Source organism: Mauremys mutica, chromosome 2 (assembly GCF_020497125.1).
Source record: "Mauremys mutica isolate MM-2020 ecotype Southern chromosome 2, ASM2049712v1, whole genome shotgun sequence".
In the NCBI taxonomy this organism is placed as follows: domain Eukaryota; kingdom Metazoa; phylum Chordata; order Testudines; family Geoemydidae; genus Mauremys; species Mauremys mutica.
Window position 1 is genome coordinate 47,025,593 of NC_059073.1, and position 17,990 is coordinate 47,043,582.

At 38.8% G+C, this 17,990-nt stretch overlaps 1 protein-coding gene across 8 annotated transcripts in view; it reads left to right on the forward strand.

Moving 5' to 3' along the window:
- The first annotated feature begins 4,394 nt into the window (after positions 1-4,394).
- RUNX1T1 (RUNX1 partner transcriptional co-repressor 1) overlaps positions 4,395-17,990 on the forward strand; it is a 141,242-nt gene continuing 127,646 nt past the window's right edge. The window contains exons 1-2 of one of the 8 annotated variants that reach the window (XM_045006917.1): positions 4,395-4,764; positions 12,412-12,548. Coding sequence is in view for 3 of the 8 variants with exons in the window: in XM_045006912.1 (XP_044862847.1) it covers positions 14,407-14,443 (37 nt within the window). In the remaining 5 variants the exon portion in view is untranslated. Of the gene's footprint in view, positions 4,765-12,411; positions 12,549-12,572; positions 12,884-14,315; positions 14,444-17,990 lie in introns of those variants that run through there. The other 7 variants (XM_045006912.1, XM_045006913.1, XM_045006914.1 and 4 more) reach the window with 7 other exon arrangements.

Sequence of the window (17,990 nt, forward strand, 5' to 3'; positions counted from 1 at the left end):
CCCACTGAAACTTGAGACCATTGCTCCTTGTTCTGTCATCTGCCACCACTGAGAACAGCCTAGCTCCATCCTCTTTGGAACCCCCCTTTAGGTAGTTGAAGGCTACCATCAAATCCCCCCTCACTCTTCTCTTCTGCAGACTAAACAATCCCAGTTCCCTCAGCCTCTCCTCATAAGTCACGTGTCCCAGCCCCTAATCATTTTTGTTGCCCTCTGCTGGCCTCTCTCCAATTTGTCCACATCTCTTCTGTAGTGGGCGGCCCAAAACTGGATGCAATACTCCAGATGTGGCCTCACCAGTGCCGAATAGAGGGAAATAATCACTTCCCTCAATCTGCTGGCAGTGCTCCTACTAATGCAGCCCAATATGACTCATATCCAGTTTCTTGTACGCTGTAATCCCAAGGTCCTTTCCTGCAGAACTGCCGCTTAGCCAGTTAGTCCCCAGCCCAGCCTGTAGCAGTGCACTTCTTTGCCTCAGCTCTCTTGGTGGAATCCTGGCCTAGCTGGAAAGATTTGTGTAGCACAGGATGTACCAGACAATGTCTCTGCCTCATTTCCATGCAATGATCAAGGAGGACTTAAGGTAGTTCATATTATAGAGAGGTTGTATAGATTTTTCCAAAGAAAGTATATATAAATGTTATTGAAAATAATATAGCTGTCTCCTTTCTCTGTAATGTCTGACCTACAAAAGGTGCTAGAACTGAATGACATGAAAATGAAGTGTGGCCTACCCTAACATATAAAATACACTTGTAAATTAGAGGACAAATTGAAAAATGTGACTAAGGGAAAGCTCCATAAGTTAAAGCTATCAAGAGTCTAGCTTAACGTTCTGACCAGACCATTTACTATGATACTCAATCAAAATAAGTACTTGTCATACCAACTATAGTAACCCATGATACATACACTCTGGGGCCAATCCCACTCACATTGAAATGAATGTCAAAATTCCAATGCATTTAAGTGGGAGCTAAACTGAGCTCTTTTTGAAGTAGAGTGCACTGCAATGAAGAAACAAATTCACCAAAAATGTATGCCTATTATAAACTTAATTTATGTATGGTCCAAAATACATGTTATAACACATAACTGCCTTAACATTTTGGTTTTTAAATTAACTGTATTTGGCAAAAAGAATTGTTAAATACTTGGATAGTAACCAGAAGTTAACTAAATATTAAATAGATTTGGAGGGAGATGACAATTATGAGAAGGAAAATATCTATCTAAATTTTTTAGGTAGGAATAGACAGCTGCATAGACAGGTGAAATGTGTATTGACATATTGACACTGAGCATATTTCAGCTGTAAGCATATGATCAATTTTATGTATGGCCAAAAATTGGTCATACTCCTAAGACCTAGTGAGGCATTTCACAGTTTGATTTCTATGTGCAGCTGTACTTTTATCTACCTTTCTCTCATGTAATATCACATGGTAATACACATTGCTGAATCATGCCATTTTCACTGTAACATAGCAAAAATCTCCTGTGTGTAAAGTTATTCACTTGCTTAAGTGTTTGCAGTGTCGGGGCTTACTATGAGAAAAGATCCAATATTTTTGAAATCTTAAATAATTTTCAAATAAAATGTTTATCCTTCCAGTATCACAACATGCACTTTCTTTCTGCAGTGTATGTAAAAAGTTTTGACAATAATAGTAGGAAAGAGACCATACTTCACTCATTAGCTTTGTAGTATTATAATAATACTTTACACTTGCAGACTCTTACCTGAGAACCACATTGATTAACTCTCACAACACAACTCTGAGGAAAGCATAGTGGTCACTGTTAAGAAGTTACCATTTCTCACACTCTGGTTATGTGAGCAGGCTTTTCCCCTATCTAAGTACTGAGAAATACTATGCAATAACTTGTTTGCTGTGTTGTTATAGCCATGTCAGTCAAGGTGGGTGAGGTAATATCTTTTATTGGACCAATTGCTGTTGGTGAAAGACAAGCTTTTGAGCTTACACAGAGCTCGTCTTCTTCAGGTCTGTATAAGCTCAAAAGCTTGTCTCTTTCACCAACAGAAGTTGGTCCAGTAAAAGATATTACCTCATTGCCTTGACTCTCTAATATTCAATAATGGTTAGTGTTGACTTTTTAAATGGTGGTAACTGTAAATATTCTCCTCTGTTTACAAATGGGAACACAAGGTCTGGAAATGTTGTCACTTGCACCAAGATTGCTAACTGTGTTGCTGGTAGAGATAGGAGGAGATTATAAATCTCAGGCCTCTGCTTTCTCCTTCCTCTAATATGGAAGTGGCTGAAAGATTTAAATACTTTGATCTTTTAGAGTGAATGTGCATGAAATTTGACAGGAAGGGAGTGATGTGACTTTTTAAAGTTATGAACTGGGAGTCAGGACCCTTGGGTTCAGTTCTTAACTCTGCCACAGACTTGCTCTGTGACCTTTGGCAAGTTGCTTAATCTGCATCTCGGTTCACACATATGCAAAATGGGGATGAAAGTATTTACCTACATCACAAGCATTGTGAAGCTTAACTAATGCCTGGAAATACAGATGTCCAAAAACATATTGTTTTCACCAAATAATGTTACAATACATACTGTGTAACATTTTTCTACTTTTAGATTGCATTTAAAATGTAAAAAGTACTGTTGGAAAAGTCTACAAATATCTTTGACTTGAAGGGGATGTTTGTAATAAATGATCATTTAAACTTAAAAAACATTGCTAGATTTTTACAATTCAGTTTTTTTGTAAATTGAAATCACAACGAGAAAGATCTACCCTGATTTATGCTCCATGAAACTCAACTGACTACAACAGGGTGTAAAGCAAGGTAGAATTTGAACCCATATTAGCAAATACCAAGCTGCCCATTAAAGTTCCATGGCCTCTTTATATCAGTGGAGAGGGCAGATTTCTCCAGACTATAAACATAAACATATTTTATAAACCTATGGAATGTTAAAAGCTAACCACAGAAGTAAACTAATAATAATCATAGTCTTCAATCCTGGAGACATGCACATGCTTAATTTTAAGCATGTGAATAGTTCAATTGACTTCAGTGGGTCTACTTATGTGCTTAAAGTTAAGCATGTGTGTAAGTGTCTGCATGTGTGTAAGGGGCCATAGTTCCTGCACATGGGAATAAATATTGCATATTGGCAAGGTGTTCTGTCAGGTGTTATTACACATTTACTTAACATTAGACATTTTGGGAATGTTAAATAAAACCTCCAAATAGTCACAACAATTCTAATTTAAACACATTGCAGAACAGTCTCAGCCTATCTAGTAATTGCATGGATTTTTTTACTTGAAAAGATGTGTGCTTCACAGACATGTCTTCTTTGTATTGATTCAGGCCACAGGTGTAGATGCAGTAGGAATAATACTGTAAATCAAATAGTGTCAAATTGATATTAAAAAAAAGTATTTTGTAGTTTGAGTCATACTGTAATATTGTTTCCCAGCAAATTAAAAGCTGAGTATTTTATTCATCATCAAATTCATACATGCTCTTTTAAATGTTTATCCAACATTTGACTTTCATTTTTTTTTAATATTCTAGTATTGCTTAATTGTAGAATATTGTAATTCATTTTCACTGCTGAGTTGGTTATGATTATGTTTTTACTCTTGGAAGAATCTAGAATCCTCACATGGGTTTTGCAAGACATGAAAGACCATATATTTCTTAAAAAGAGAAAGAGGCCTTCCTCAATACTGTACGCTTTCTGGAGTGAAAAACAAAGGGAAAAAGAGAATGATAATTGTTTTCTCTAAGGCTATTAACTAATGTGAAAGCAAATAGTCTGACTGAAAATCAGCTAACAGAAGGGGATTAGAGAGTAGATCTGAGAGTGGCTTGATTTCTAGCAGTGCTGTCTCTTCAGACAGTGATGAGATACAGGCAGAGAAGCCAGGAGCTCTCCAGATGGCTAGGGAAAGTGTTTGTCTTGGGTTACTGCAGGGCAGTCTGGACTCTTAAAGCAGGCAGCCTTGGGAAGGCATCATTAGGGAGCAAGTTACATGTCCACCCAGTAAAAGAGAGAGACAGAAAGAAAGAGTAGGCAGACTGCCCAAGAGGGACTGTGCTTGCCTATTGTTAACATATACTTGACCCTCACTAACCTCCTCACGACACAGATGTCTCCTACCTCTATCACCTCCCACTGCTTTAAGCCCTCCCCCCCTGCACCTGGGTAGCTGAGCCAGGCCGGCTGCTTGCAGTATGCTGTTTGACTTTAGAAGTGGCTGGTAGCAGAGGGAGAGACACAGACACAGCGGAGTCTTTCTGCGGGCGGATCTGCACAGACATTGCATGGAGCTTCTCTTCCAAGGCAGACACAAGGCAGTCCTGCAAATCTATGCATCGCCGTCTTAGAGAGAGACAGACAGAGACACCACCACTGACAGTAGCATTTCCCTATACTCCAGATCACATTGGTCTGCAGCAGCAACAGAAAGGGACCAGGGCATTACTTCGTTTTATTTGTGGTTCTTGCTCCTTTCCCCTGGACCCAGTCGTCTCTCTCGCACTGCTCCCCCTTTGAAAAGCGGCTGGAGTTCCTTTTCGGCTCGTGTTGACTTTTTGTGGACGTGGATCAGCTGGACTGGAAGGGAAGCTGCATTGCACTGCATTTCCCTCTCCCACTCCCTCTGCCCTCCAGCAGCCTGGGCTGGCGGCTCTCCCCCAAGGAGGACGGGAACTTTTATTTTCAGCTCACAGCCTGTGGCGAATGGTGGGACTCTCTGGTCCTTTTCAGTGTAAGTACCGAGAAGGGGCGTGCAGCCCCGGGCCCGGATCCTGGGGTGGGGGTAGGGAGTCGGGCTCCCCGTTCTTTGCCTCTCCCTTGTAGGATTGGTTTTAGGATCGGTCTGACTAAGGGGCTCTCGGCTGTAACTACCCCACTCGGGGCGACGCTGCAGGGTTAGAATTGCACGCACATACAAACCAACAGCCCCGCGCACAATCCTGTACTAATAACTCTTCAGAGTGCAGGGGGGAAAGCACCCACTTTTGCAGGGAAATTAGCATGTCAGGCAAGTTTCATTGTCATCTTCCGTGCCATAGTGTTTGTCTCGTTTTAGAACCTGCTTTTTTTCTTGCACGATCACAGCGCTAGCCAGTGTGATCTGGAATGCCTGAAATATTTCGGGTCATTTCTCTCCCCCCCCCCACCCCCTGTTACAATAGTCGGATTATGTAGTGTTGGCAACATCACTACTGGCTGTTTTGCAAGAAATATTTCAGGAGCGCACATCGTATTGAACTGCTTGGCAAGCTTGAAAATTTATCCGCTTCCTAAAACGATGCGGCAGCATTATATGTTGCATTTCTAAAGTTGCAACAGTTTTACTCTGATAATCTTGAATCTGATTCAAAAGGTTTGATTCCAGTAATTCATTATTTAGCTTTCAAGGAGATCAGAGACTGCAGAACCCAGAAGCGAATTTGTTAGATGAGCCTTTGACTTTTGGTGCGTTCGAGTCCCTTCACTAGTGACAAAGTTTTAAGGGGTCCAATACATGGTTTAGTCTGGAAAGGGCCTTGCAACCTTAACTCTGGCATCCCCGATGAGGCGACTCTATTATTATGCGGTAATTGACAGTGAAATGTACCTTCCTGTCATTCCGAATTTTATAAAGAAAGGGGAATATAGTGATACATACTGAAATGTTTTCCATCAAAAAAGAGGCAGAATGTTATCTTCTAAACTTAGTCAGAAGTTTAAACAAGGAGCGGGAGAAGGTAGAGACAGATTAAAACATCCTCACACGCCCCCACCAAAAAGTTCCTCTCTAGCTATTTTTAGTCCGGAGTCCCAGTCGTTATCGGGGGATGAATCGATTTGCAGCAGTGGTGAACATCACCAGATTAAATGGCGAAGGAGTATCAACATTCAGTGCTTTAGAATCATATTAAGAACACGAAGGATTATTACTAGTGTTTAGCAACCCTGTCAAGGATCGGCATCATACCATCTTCTTGGCAGATGAAGGGTATGTTAAAATCCCAGAGACTGTCCATTTACATCTGCTGTCTTTGAATTGTATAGAATCATAAAATGTAGATATGGAAAAGACCTATTATTTTATCCAGTTCATCCTTCTCATGTAGGGCTAAAGATGCAGATTGTGTACATAAATCATTCAAATGTGGGATTCTGGTAAAATAGTACATAACAAATTTTCCATAAAAACCTAGTCTAGTTTCCTATTGTAAAATATGACAAAATTGAAAACACTGTATTTGTTCTGGTAGTATACAGACTTTAAAGTTATGGCAAATATTTAATAATATGTGTACAAAATACACAATATGTAAAGACACAATGTGATGCAAAAAATCACTACTAGTTTGGCATGATCTACAATATTTGGGTGAAGCTAGGTATATACTCAGTAAAAGTAATCTACCTGAAAAAACTGCATCTTCTGCAAAAATATTGAAAATGAAGTTGTCTTGCCAAATATTAGGCTCCAGGCATACCCTTGACTAACCAAGAGGATGTATTCTGGAATGTAATACAAGGGGTTTGCTCCAGCAAAAAATTCATGTACTTAATGTAACTCTGACCCCTTTAACTTTTAACATCGCTTCCCCTAATTAATCTGTTCAGGCCCTGGACTTAAATGGCTGTCCACAGCTGCTGCAAATTGATTTATCCACTGATGGTGGTCTGAGTTGCTGACCAAAGCAGGATATATTTTTTCCCCCAGTTTTGGACTAACTTTAAGCTGTTTTGACTATTTTAAAACTTAATTTAACACCTGCACAAATTTTGAAGGATTTTTAAAAAATCTTTTCTTTTGATATCTAGCTAGAAACATTATTGTATTTCTAAAAAAGTATGTTAGAGTTAGAAGTGAATGTCGTTTTCTGAATACTTCTGTATGCAGGATGTATCCCCTTCTCCTCCAGTTCCACATCCTGACAGAATGCAATGGAAAGATTAAATAAGCGGTTTTGTTATGATTAATAAAAACAGTATGAGGCAAGAGGTTTATTCTAACCTAGATGAGAGACATTTGTAGACTTTTGTAGCTTTTAATTCTATTATCCCGATCTTCTGATCTGGCTTGGCATTAACAGTTCTAGTGAATCTGGATGACAGAGTAATAGTGAAACTGCTTTCTAATGGTTGTTAAAGCTGATGCTTGACCTTTTCAGTGGAAGTCTGAAAACTCATTCAGTTTGTTCCGGGCTGATTTCCTTAGGAAATCCAATATGATCAGGGAATTTCCTTGTGCTTGAGTGACTATTAAAGTTCAGCTGCCTTGTTTATATGTTCTGTTTTTAGCACCAGGTATTTCTGGGGTTCCCACTTAAAAAAATACTAAGAAAAATTATCTGAAAATGGCTTACAGTATAAACATCCTATTGTATAATAGGTCATATAAATAATGTAGCTATCTTGCTGTCTCACTATTAAGCCTTTTAATTAGGCAGCTATCTTATTTGATTATTGAGAACTTTTCTGATCAGCTTATCAGGTTTGAGCCTGTAATGTAATCATTGTTACTCTGGTTCATGCATCAGGTTTTTTTCCTCACCACAATATAAAGTTCACTTATACAATGGACAAGTAAAAAAAAATTGTCAATATCTGGCAAGCTGAAACCAGACAAGGAGTATTTAACACAGCACTGCTCCTTATGGAGCTCAGCTTTAATGCTTTCAATAATACCTAACACTACTTCGTTTCTATACTATTAGAATGGTCTAACAGACAAAAAACATTCTGTTTGTAATGGAATGCAGACAGCAGTGTTAGGTCACTGTTTGCTGGCAACTGCTGCACAAGTTGTTTTTCTTCAAAGGCTTCAAGCTTTTAAATACTTTCCAAAATCTTTTTTAAAACATTGCCTTCTGCCATTTTTGACCACTTTAATGTTGACTCAAATTTTTGCCAAAGTCATCACACTGTGTCTCATCTGTGTATACTTAGCTCGGTGTATGCCTGTGTGTACATGGAGTTTGATGCTAAAAGTATTGTTTGGGGCGGGGGGGGGGGGGGAGCTCCACCTGGAGTGCTGGTCAGTCAATGGCTAGTCAGCTCCACACATTCTTCCCTGTCAAATCCTGTTTCTCACTTCTCTGAACTGAACTTCATCTGACAGGCATTGAATGCAAAGCCTGCTTCACTGAGGTTCTATGCAGACTACACAGCTCCTCATAGCCAGGCACTTTAGAAAAATAGGCATCTGCAGTATTTGTAGTGGGGATGAGGGGGAAGGCAGTTACAATTGTCATTTTCATCTTTCAAATCCACTTGCTACAGTCAATTACTGTTAAATCTTTAGCTAATTAAAAAGTATATTAGTGGGTTGTTTTGGGGATGGGGGGCTCCACAATTTTATTTTAAAAGCTTTTATTTGTTTTGTAGGAACTTAAGGCATCTTGATCTTTGCATACAATTTACCAACTTAAATAACACATGTACTTGCTGTTGTGTAAAGATTATTCTCATGGTTTGGTTAAAGGCATGTGGAGAGAATTCCTTTAAAATCTGGCTCATTCAAAAACTTGTAGAGGTGTAGTTAGCAATGTCCTGTATGTTTCACATAGCCTTTAATTAGTAACTAGCTAAAGATATTTGTAAGAGTTTAAACAAGCACTAGCACTGAAAATAGTATCAGTATTAAAAAGTGTAAACTAATTTTTTAAAAGAACAGCCTTTGAAATTTCTTAGTCTCCTTTCATATTCACAAATCTGATAAAATGAAAGGTTTAGGGAGATTAGATGTTCAAACAATATACAAGTTTCAAAACTAAACTTTAACATAATCCTGCTTGCACTGTTTACATTAAATGTTACAGTTTAAAGACGTTTTAAAACTATAGCCATTCTGCTCTTGTTTACTTGATACTGGCTTAGTCTATCTTAATATATGGAAGCATAAAGCTCTCAGTAAAAAGCTCTCATGATTTTGCATGTTAAACAAAATGACCAGTAGGTGTAAAATCAAATGAAAAATAGTTATCCTTAAAAAGGGGAACTTGATTTCAAAACAAAATGATTACTTTTAATCTGAAAGACATTGACTTACATCTTCATTTTTTTCTGCCATTGATATAAAAGTTTCCAAATAGTGTTTAGAGAACAGTGGACATGTTATTAAAGTAAACATTAGTTCAGTATAATGGAGGTAATTGTAAGTGATAAGAGCAGAGCAGGTTATCTGTGTGTTGTTTAAACAGAAGGAGCTACTTTGCACCATTTCCAGTAGCCATCTGTATAAGAGAAGGGCTTGCACCTGTCTGTCCACACTAATTATAGATTAGGGGCAAAGAAATGAAATTTGAGTAGGCTTTCTGCTAATGAAATCCATAGTGATTTTATTGTAAATGTGGTTTATGTACAGAGGGTGATGGTTGGGTTGTGAGTAAAATAAATTGCTGTATGTCTGTCATGTACTTGTAGTTGTGAAGCAGAATACTGCTGCATTAACAAAGGTCCTGAATAAAGATGCAACACTCCATTTATATTCTAGGCTTCAGTTACGGGTTTAGCTCAATTTAGTAAAAATATTCATTTTAATCACAGGTTTTAAGCATATATATCAGGACAGACTTTACATTTAATTCTCATTTCATTGTACTGGCATATAGAAGGTCCTCTGACTGAAGAATATTAGAAAAAAATATGTTTAGTTTAAAATAGGTACATACATAGCATGTCAAAATTGCTTTTTTTTTCCATTTGGTTTCATATATGTGCTAAAATAAAGTGAAAGGAGTGAGAAATGCATTCTGCAGTAAAAGGTCACATGAATTTCTACCACATCTGTTTATAGTAATTATGAACATAATTAACATAAGAATTACAAGTGAAGTAATGACAAGCTGAGCAATGAGATATTATGCTATAATGGTCATATGTTGGAATTCTCACATTATAGCATGCTAGAATTCACATATTCAATGCAAAAAAGAAAATGTTAGATTTTTATCTATTTTAATGCTTCAAAACTTATCTGCCAGGGGCAGATGGACTTTATGCTTTGTGGGAAGGTAACCCATTATTAAGAAACAGTCAGTTGAAATTAAGATTTTTAGCCTCCAGCTTGGACTTTGAGACAGCTGTGATTATGGAACGCTACTTCTGTTATACATTTGTACTCTGATCATATTCCCATACACTGCTTTATTTTTAACTGAGTGTTTTCACAGCAAATTATTTGCTTTAGAAAGGATCCTGGATTATTACCACTAGAGAACTGTGCCTCTCTTATAGAGAAACTCTTTGGCAGAAATGTCAGTGTATATCTGAGGCATATATAGTAACTCTGGAAAATAAGGGTTTGACAGATCTTAATTTAGTTCATGATATAATATTGCAGGAAAAAACCCCCTAAAATTTCTAAAATAAATAGAGCATCCCCTGTTTTTAGATAATATTTTGAGAGAACATCTGTGGGAAGAAAGTGAAGTGATACCTTGCATATTGAGTTAATTAAATGTACTTCCACTAAAATTGCACAGACTATATCATTAACTGCAAAAAAGCCATGCTTCAAATGTATTGACTAACTTTTCTTTTAATATGACTTGTGTGATTATTTCTAACACATAACTGACAACTATAGAAGGTGGGGAAAGGTGGTTCTTTTTGAAAGTAGAAAACAAACTGTCTAAAGAATCAGGTGTTAAATTAGATATGTAAAATCCATAGATTATCTTGTTAAAAGTCAAATGCCCTTTGTATTAGGAAAATTTGCCAAATCACTGTCTTTCTAGGACTAACTATATAGTTGCAGCAGTTTATGAAGAATAAAAAAAATTTACCTTGTGCTATGTCTCAGTGATACCAAGAGGTTTTCACATTATTGGATTAGTGGAGGATTTGTGACAGACCCCTTTTTATCTGACATTCATTGCAATGACACAATTTTCACACACACAGGTTCTCCTCCCCCCCCCCCCCCAATCTAAGGTCTGCTTTGACTTTGTATTACGTGTCAAATTCCCTTTATTTCTTTTCTTGTGGAAAAACTCTGCTATTTTGGCCTGGTGATTTTGGAAGGGGTGCATCGCTAAACAATGCCTGCCTCTCCACTGTGTGTGCTGCCATTGTCCTGATCTCAGCCTTCACTTTGTTGCTCCACAGACATTCAAGAGAAGCAAAACTTCCTTAAAAATAAATTATCAGAGAGAGAACTGTTTTACTTTTAGATTTCAAGATTAGCCTAACAACCTGCTCTTGGTACACTGATTCTGCTGGCCCCTTCCATTTGTGGCTCGTACAGCCTTTCCTTCCAATACCTAACCACATAGCCTCTTGGATTCATCCAATCAGCTTTTTAAAAAATAAAATGAACCATGGATGTATATCCTTAAAGAAACCAATCTGTTTGCTATCGGATGTGGTCTAGGTCACCATTTTCCTGTGCTGAGCTGTAGCCACATAACAGTGCCTACCCACTATATCTGGATACTCCCCAAACAAACCGGGAACCATAAAAACAAATAAATAAAAGTATTCAAGGGCTACCCTGGTACTTTAGCTTTTCTCCTACTTGCATGGTAGGACCAGAGAGAAAGAGAACTTCCAGCAGTTACAAGTGAACTCACAAATCACAGCTGCTTTCTTTGGTGGAGAGCTCCCACTTTGGGTTAGCTAGATGAGTGCGATCTATATAGGTCTGAGTAGGGAAGGCACTTTGGTCTGCTGGGCAGGTTCTGGGCTGCCTCAGGCTGGGGCAGTTTGAATGAGGAGGGTCTCAGCAGCCGAGGCAGGAGATCCTCCTGCTGGGCTGAAGTAGGGCTGACCGACAGAGGGAGAGACTTTGAAACCTGCCGGAGCATTCAAAAGGAGGGAGCCCCTTCTCTCAGGGCCACCTGCCTCCCCTCTCCCAATGAGAGTGACTGGAACTTGGGAGAGAAATCTACCCCCACCCCAAAGAAAAGTGACCTTTCTCCAGCCAGCCCGGGAGAGGGCCTGGCCTTCAGCTGATGGCTCTTGCATTGCCAACTAGGAGGCCTGTGGCCCGGGCAGCTGCCCCTCTGATGCTAGGTGGGTGGGTCGTCTCCTGTGCAGGGCGTGGGGGCCCCCAGGAGGAGCAGCTCCCTGTGGGTGTCGCCCCCCCTCCCCCGGTGGTGGTGGCGGCGGCGGCGGCTTTCCCTGCCTCCAGCTGGGCCGCGCTGATACCGTAATCACCCGGCCGCACGCTGCCTGGCTCTCGCTCGCACACACACAATAGTGCCCCCTGACAAGCCTTTTACCTCCGATAAGCGGCGGCGATGTGTGTCTAATGGCTACACAGCCCTGGCCGGTGCCCTCCCCCGCCAGAAGGTAATCTCCAGGCGCGGGGGGGGAGGCTCCCCCCCGCCCCCCAGCTCTCTAACGATGCCGAAGTCGATAGGCTCCCGGCGCAGTGAAGATGTAACCTCTTATCTTCTCCTCGTAGCTGGCGGAGAATTTACCCGGCGAGATTAGCCCGGCGAGGGAAGGGATCTGCCTTTTGTTGTGCGGGGTTAGGAGGCGGCAGCCCTGGCCCGGGCGCTCTCGCCCAGCCCCTCCGCTGCTCAGCCCGGACTGGCGAAGGTGAGATGAGTCCCGCGGTCTCTCCGTGGGTTTCCTTTGGCCCCGGCTGGCCGGGCTTCGGCAAGCGCGAGACACCCTGGGAGAGGGGGCTGCGGGGAACAATAGACGATGCCTCGCCTAGACTTTAAAACCATTAGATGGGGGCGGCAAGTAAGCGGCATAACGACTTGATTAGCGTTTTTATTAGGTGAGAATGGGTACAAAATAGGCTCTCTGTAGAGAGAGAGCTGCTGAGGCTTTTGATTGATTTTGAGGGACTGCTGCAGTGTTTTTATCTCCCACTTACTCACCCCCCCTCACGCCCTTGGTATGCTGGAAAGGAGAGCCGAGTTTCTGTAAGTGCACACTGATTTTTTTTATTGGGGGGGGGTCCACTACACCAAAACAACAAATAACATCCCGGGGAGGGGCGGGGGTTAAATCAGACATGTGAGATTTTTGTTTGTACTCCAAGTGCAGCTTTCTTGGGAGGAAGAGGGATAGATAATTGTTACCATCCGCATTTTTAATAGGAAACACTAATTTTTGTAATATTTTTTTTTCAACCGTCCAAATTGTTTTATTGGAGACATCTCAACTTGGAGCGTGCTAAAGATGAATGCCATTCCTCTTAGAGAAAATCCATATATTTAGAAGTTTGATAGTTTTGGTTAACTTAGGAGAATTCTCCATCAGTTTAAAATTACCTGATGTAGGCATGAATGCAAACTCTCTCTCTCTCTCTCTCTCTCTCTGTGCTCTTTTTAAAATCTCCTTAGAAGGAGTTATTTTTGAAACAAAAATCAACAATTGGTCATTGAAAATGTATATAAAAGTTTAAAATATTTCTGTTGCTGCATCACTTTGTGAAATGTTTGCATAGATGGATAGATATGATCCAGTAACTAAAAGCCTAATTAAAATTTGTTTAAAGCCAGGGGAGCATGTATCCTTGTTGACAGCAGCAGATCGATAGGGTAAGACAATAGAGTCTCATTATTTTACTTCCATTGACTGAACGTATTGACATTTCAGGTTTGTGATTGCCTCAGTGAGCATGATGAAACACTGAAATTCACAAACCAACTGGCTAGAGTGGCACATATATTACTGTATGTCATCTCTGCCGTCAGGTTACCTTATCACTGAAGCAGAATGGTAATGGATGGTAGCAGAGTACTTCAGAAGGGTTAGGGCTCTATCAGTTAAAAAAACTGACACATAGCAGGTTTAAGAAGGATCTTTAATTACACTAAGAATTATGCAGAAGGGAAGAAGGACCTTACTACCTGCTGCTGCACTTCAGAGTTTACCAGATCAGAAGCAGAAAGGATAATAACATACTTTGTTTCATATTTTATATACAAGTCCAGATATTTCAAACTTTTGCATCAAGCACACAAGTATATTTGAACTGAATGGCTGACTGGGTAATTTACCATATTCATCTATGATGACATCTGTTCACCAGAGCCTTGGTAGCTCCAAAGCACCTGCCAGACCTACACCTGATATGTAGATTGTGTAAGAAAACAAAAGACAACTTTAAAATGAGTTGTTTGTCTCCCCCTGCCCATTGTTGCCTTAGGGTAGAGCAGAGGGGGTTATATACAGAAAGAATATTATGGTATTAAATATTTTTTCTTTTCACCCATTATAAATAATATTGTATGTGCATATTTATGTGTATGCATACATCTGTACATGTATATAGAGTTATCTAAGTATTTGTAATGACCTCATGACCACAAAATATATGCTATTCCTTATTGTTTCAAAATCTTTTAGATATTCTGCCAAATTTTCCCGAAGAATGAAATCCATCAGTGTCAGGGAGACATTGAGGCAGAAATTAATTTAAAACCAACTGAGAGCTAATATGAAAGAGCCATTCGTGATTTTACTCATTTTAAAAGGTAAATTTAATGAAAATATAAAATGTATTCTGAGTGTGCCATCAACACAACAATTGTTGCCATCAAGTGGCCTGCAGATGCCCTTAAAGATGGTAAGAAGAAAACTAGTCCTTTATACCATTTTCATGAAAATGTTAGGTTTCTGTTTGATCAGCAGGTGCTGTTGAGATGAAAGCCATGTGTACATTTTCAGAAGGCCAAAAGTGTCAATTCAGAAAAGGAAAGTGATAAGAGAAAATGCAATCAGTTTTCCTGTTTTCAATTTGTGCTGGATTTGAAGAGCTGTTTTGTTAAACTGCTACATCTGCTCCAATATGAATATTGAACTACTTCCACTAAAAATAACACCCTATAATTTGGAAGCCACTGCAATCTTTTGTTAATGCAAGTGGGTTATTTAAAAAAAAAACTATTCTGAAAAATCTCCTGCCTAATGTGCATTTTTGTTTATTGGAAATTTTATCTTATGCAGATAAAATGGTATTATTCAATTAGGACTTTATCTTGTTGGACTATAAAAATGGTATTGGTAGCCAAATATCAGTATAGTGTTTAAAAGATTTAACTTGGGGAATAAATTTTATAAAACAAAAAAACCCTTATAAGACATAATTATTAATTGCTTATCTGTTCCAACAATATAGCTTTTACTTATTGTCAAGATGTCTTATGTAAAGTTAAGGATATTCTAGAGATCAGAGAGCATTCTTTGGCTTATTTCACTCTTCTTATACCTGCAAATCTAAGTTTAAGCTAATCAAGGATGTTTTAGTTAATGGGGCTTTCAGTGCAACTTTTTCCATGCTTAAATAAAATCATTAAATTATGCTTGAGTGCTTACATACAAAAATGTTTGCTTCTGTAGTGCTGCTAATCACGTGAGTTTTATGAACATGGAAAGCACCACATTGGTGGTGGTGGGTTTGTTTGGTTTTTTTTGGTGGTGGGGAGAGGCAGGAAGAGGTGAGCATTTTATCAGATATGTTTCTAGGGAAAAGTATTCCCTTTTTTGAGCTAATAAAGTGGTGAGGGGATTGTTTGTTCTTTATTTTAATTATGAGTCTTAATAAAGAAGTGGTAATTCACTGTGGTACCTCCAAAAGCTCTCTTTTGTACTACACTTATTTGGGTATATGTACAAATACACAAATAGTATATGCAAATATATGCTGTACTGAATGAGATATTTCATTTACTTCTTTATTTCATAGTAAGCACAACACAACAAATTATCTGCCACAGAGAAGGATACATGCCTCCTCCTGGTTTTAATCTTAAAATGGGTTTTAGTTGCTGAATTATGATCTTTTAACCAGGAGCTCAGTTCCTTGGCATCATGGATACATGGGAGGAAGGGTCTTGTTTTTGCTCCAGTTTGGTTTTACACTTATATTTGACTGTGAGATTGAAGTGAATCACCCAGGGTCACAAAGTGACATTAAAAAATCTGCAAAAATTAAAACCCAGTGCTGCCCTAGGTTCTAGTTCCTTATTTTATGGTTAAAGCTACTTTGTTTTATAGGTAAACACACCAAATACCACATGAACAAATACAGTTAAAGAAATAAATCTGATCATAATTTTTTTGCATCTTAAATATTTGCTTGAGAACACTCACAGTTAAACAAAAAGCCAGATTAAAGAAAATTAGATACACTGAAAATTAAATACTGACCAGATTTTGTGTGAGGTTAGTGTTTGTGTGAGTCTGAGTGAATGTCTGCTGCATGTTTTCTTTATAACTTGTACTCATGTGAATGTGGGCACGCAGGTACACACACTCACTTACGTTAACTGAAAGAGATGGATATTTATTTTTAGATTTCTACAAATATAAAAAGGGGCACTTATCAAAAGCTCTAGGTACCACTGACACACATTACAAAAACAAAAATTAAATTAAACAGCCATTTACACCTTCCACCTGACACAAACAAACATTCTGCTAAATACAAAACTCGCTTCCCATCCCCTACCTGCAACAGATCTAATCCTCATCAAATTCCATCTTCTGTTGGATTTATATACATAGGACAAAGAAGTGGAGAATGGTAGCTCATGAAAACAAAAGGTCTGCTGGCTTTACTGCCTGTGATCTGATACTGTCAGAGTTCATAAGCTAATTAAGGCCTGGCTTGGTTAGTATTTAGATGGAAGACCAAGTAACAGTGAAATGGTAGTGCTGACTGAGTTGATGGAACCTTCCCCTTGGAGACATTACTAAACTAATGCCACAGGTTAGTATGCTTCTGGAAGTGCTGTCTTTCAGAAAAGATTTAAAACCAAGGTGCTCACTTTTCTAGACATAAAATTACATTGTACTTTTCACACCAGTAGGGGGGTGTTAACACCATTAGATGAATTGGCTACGATATCAACATTTTCACAACAATTTCAACAGAATTCCTTCACTTTCTGCCCTAAAATGTTGTGTAGTGTTGCTGTACACTGTTAAACAGTTGCTCCATTTCACTCCACCAATGGTAGGTGAAATAATCCTTTTATGTTGTGCAAATTTCAGTTTTTGTAAGGCAGTTTGTGATACTTCAGGATAAAAGGCATCATAGATATGCAAGGTATTATATGCTCTTATCAAGAATGTTAACGAAATTCACCAACTGTCTGTTTTTATAATTGTCCAAGTGATGCATGATATTTATTTTACTGATTTATTAAAAATATAGTTCTCTGTTTCCATTTTTCTATCTTCTGCCTTGAAAATTCATCATCATTCAAGGTTATGCTGAGATACAAGGCCCCTACAAATAGAAAAATACAGCAGTGTTGTAACAGCAGTATTATTGCAGTCTTCCATATTGCAGTACATTAACAGTACACTCTTCACGTCATGAGGTGCTTAATGATTTCTTCTTTTATGTCAAGAAGGCGGCTGATCTAACAGCACTTCTTTAGTTAGGTAAGATTGTGGCTTGTAAGATAAAACGAATCACCACAAAGAAAACATGGTAGGTGATAATAGCTACTTTTGATAATTAAGCTGCTATTTTTTATCTAGAAAAAGATAAGATTCCACCTAGTGGAGGGGAATTAATACACAAACAGTGGCATGTAATGTTTTTTACTTCCAGTGACAAAATAAAAAATATTAGTTCATTTATGAAAGAGCCATTCTGAGCGTAGAAACCAGGAATTTTGACCACTACCTAGAGAGGTGGCTGCATGAGCAAAATCTGTTGTACAAGACCCATAGTTAGTTCAGTAGCTGCAGAAGGCTTTAATATGTCTGCCTAGCTGGGTGTTGATATGCAATTTGCATAAGTACTAGTCATTACCACCAAGCAGGTTCCCTTTGTGATTCATTTTATTTGAAGAGCTATAGACTACATTTCTTGCCTGACTGATGATGACCACACAGTCGCCTCCCTAGGTGGTGGTTCAAATGTCATGTTTCGATTCGCTAGGTCAAAAGACTTTCCACAATGGATTCTCTGGCTGAATACTCTGTTTTCTGTGTATCATTCCCTCATTTGCCTGGGAGCAGCGGGATCAGACTGCTGTTTCAACGTTTCATCATGACAAGCTGGAA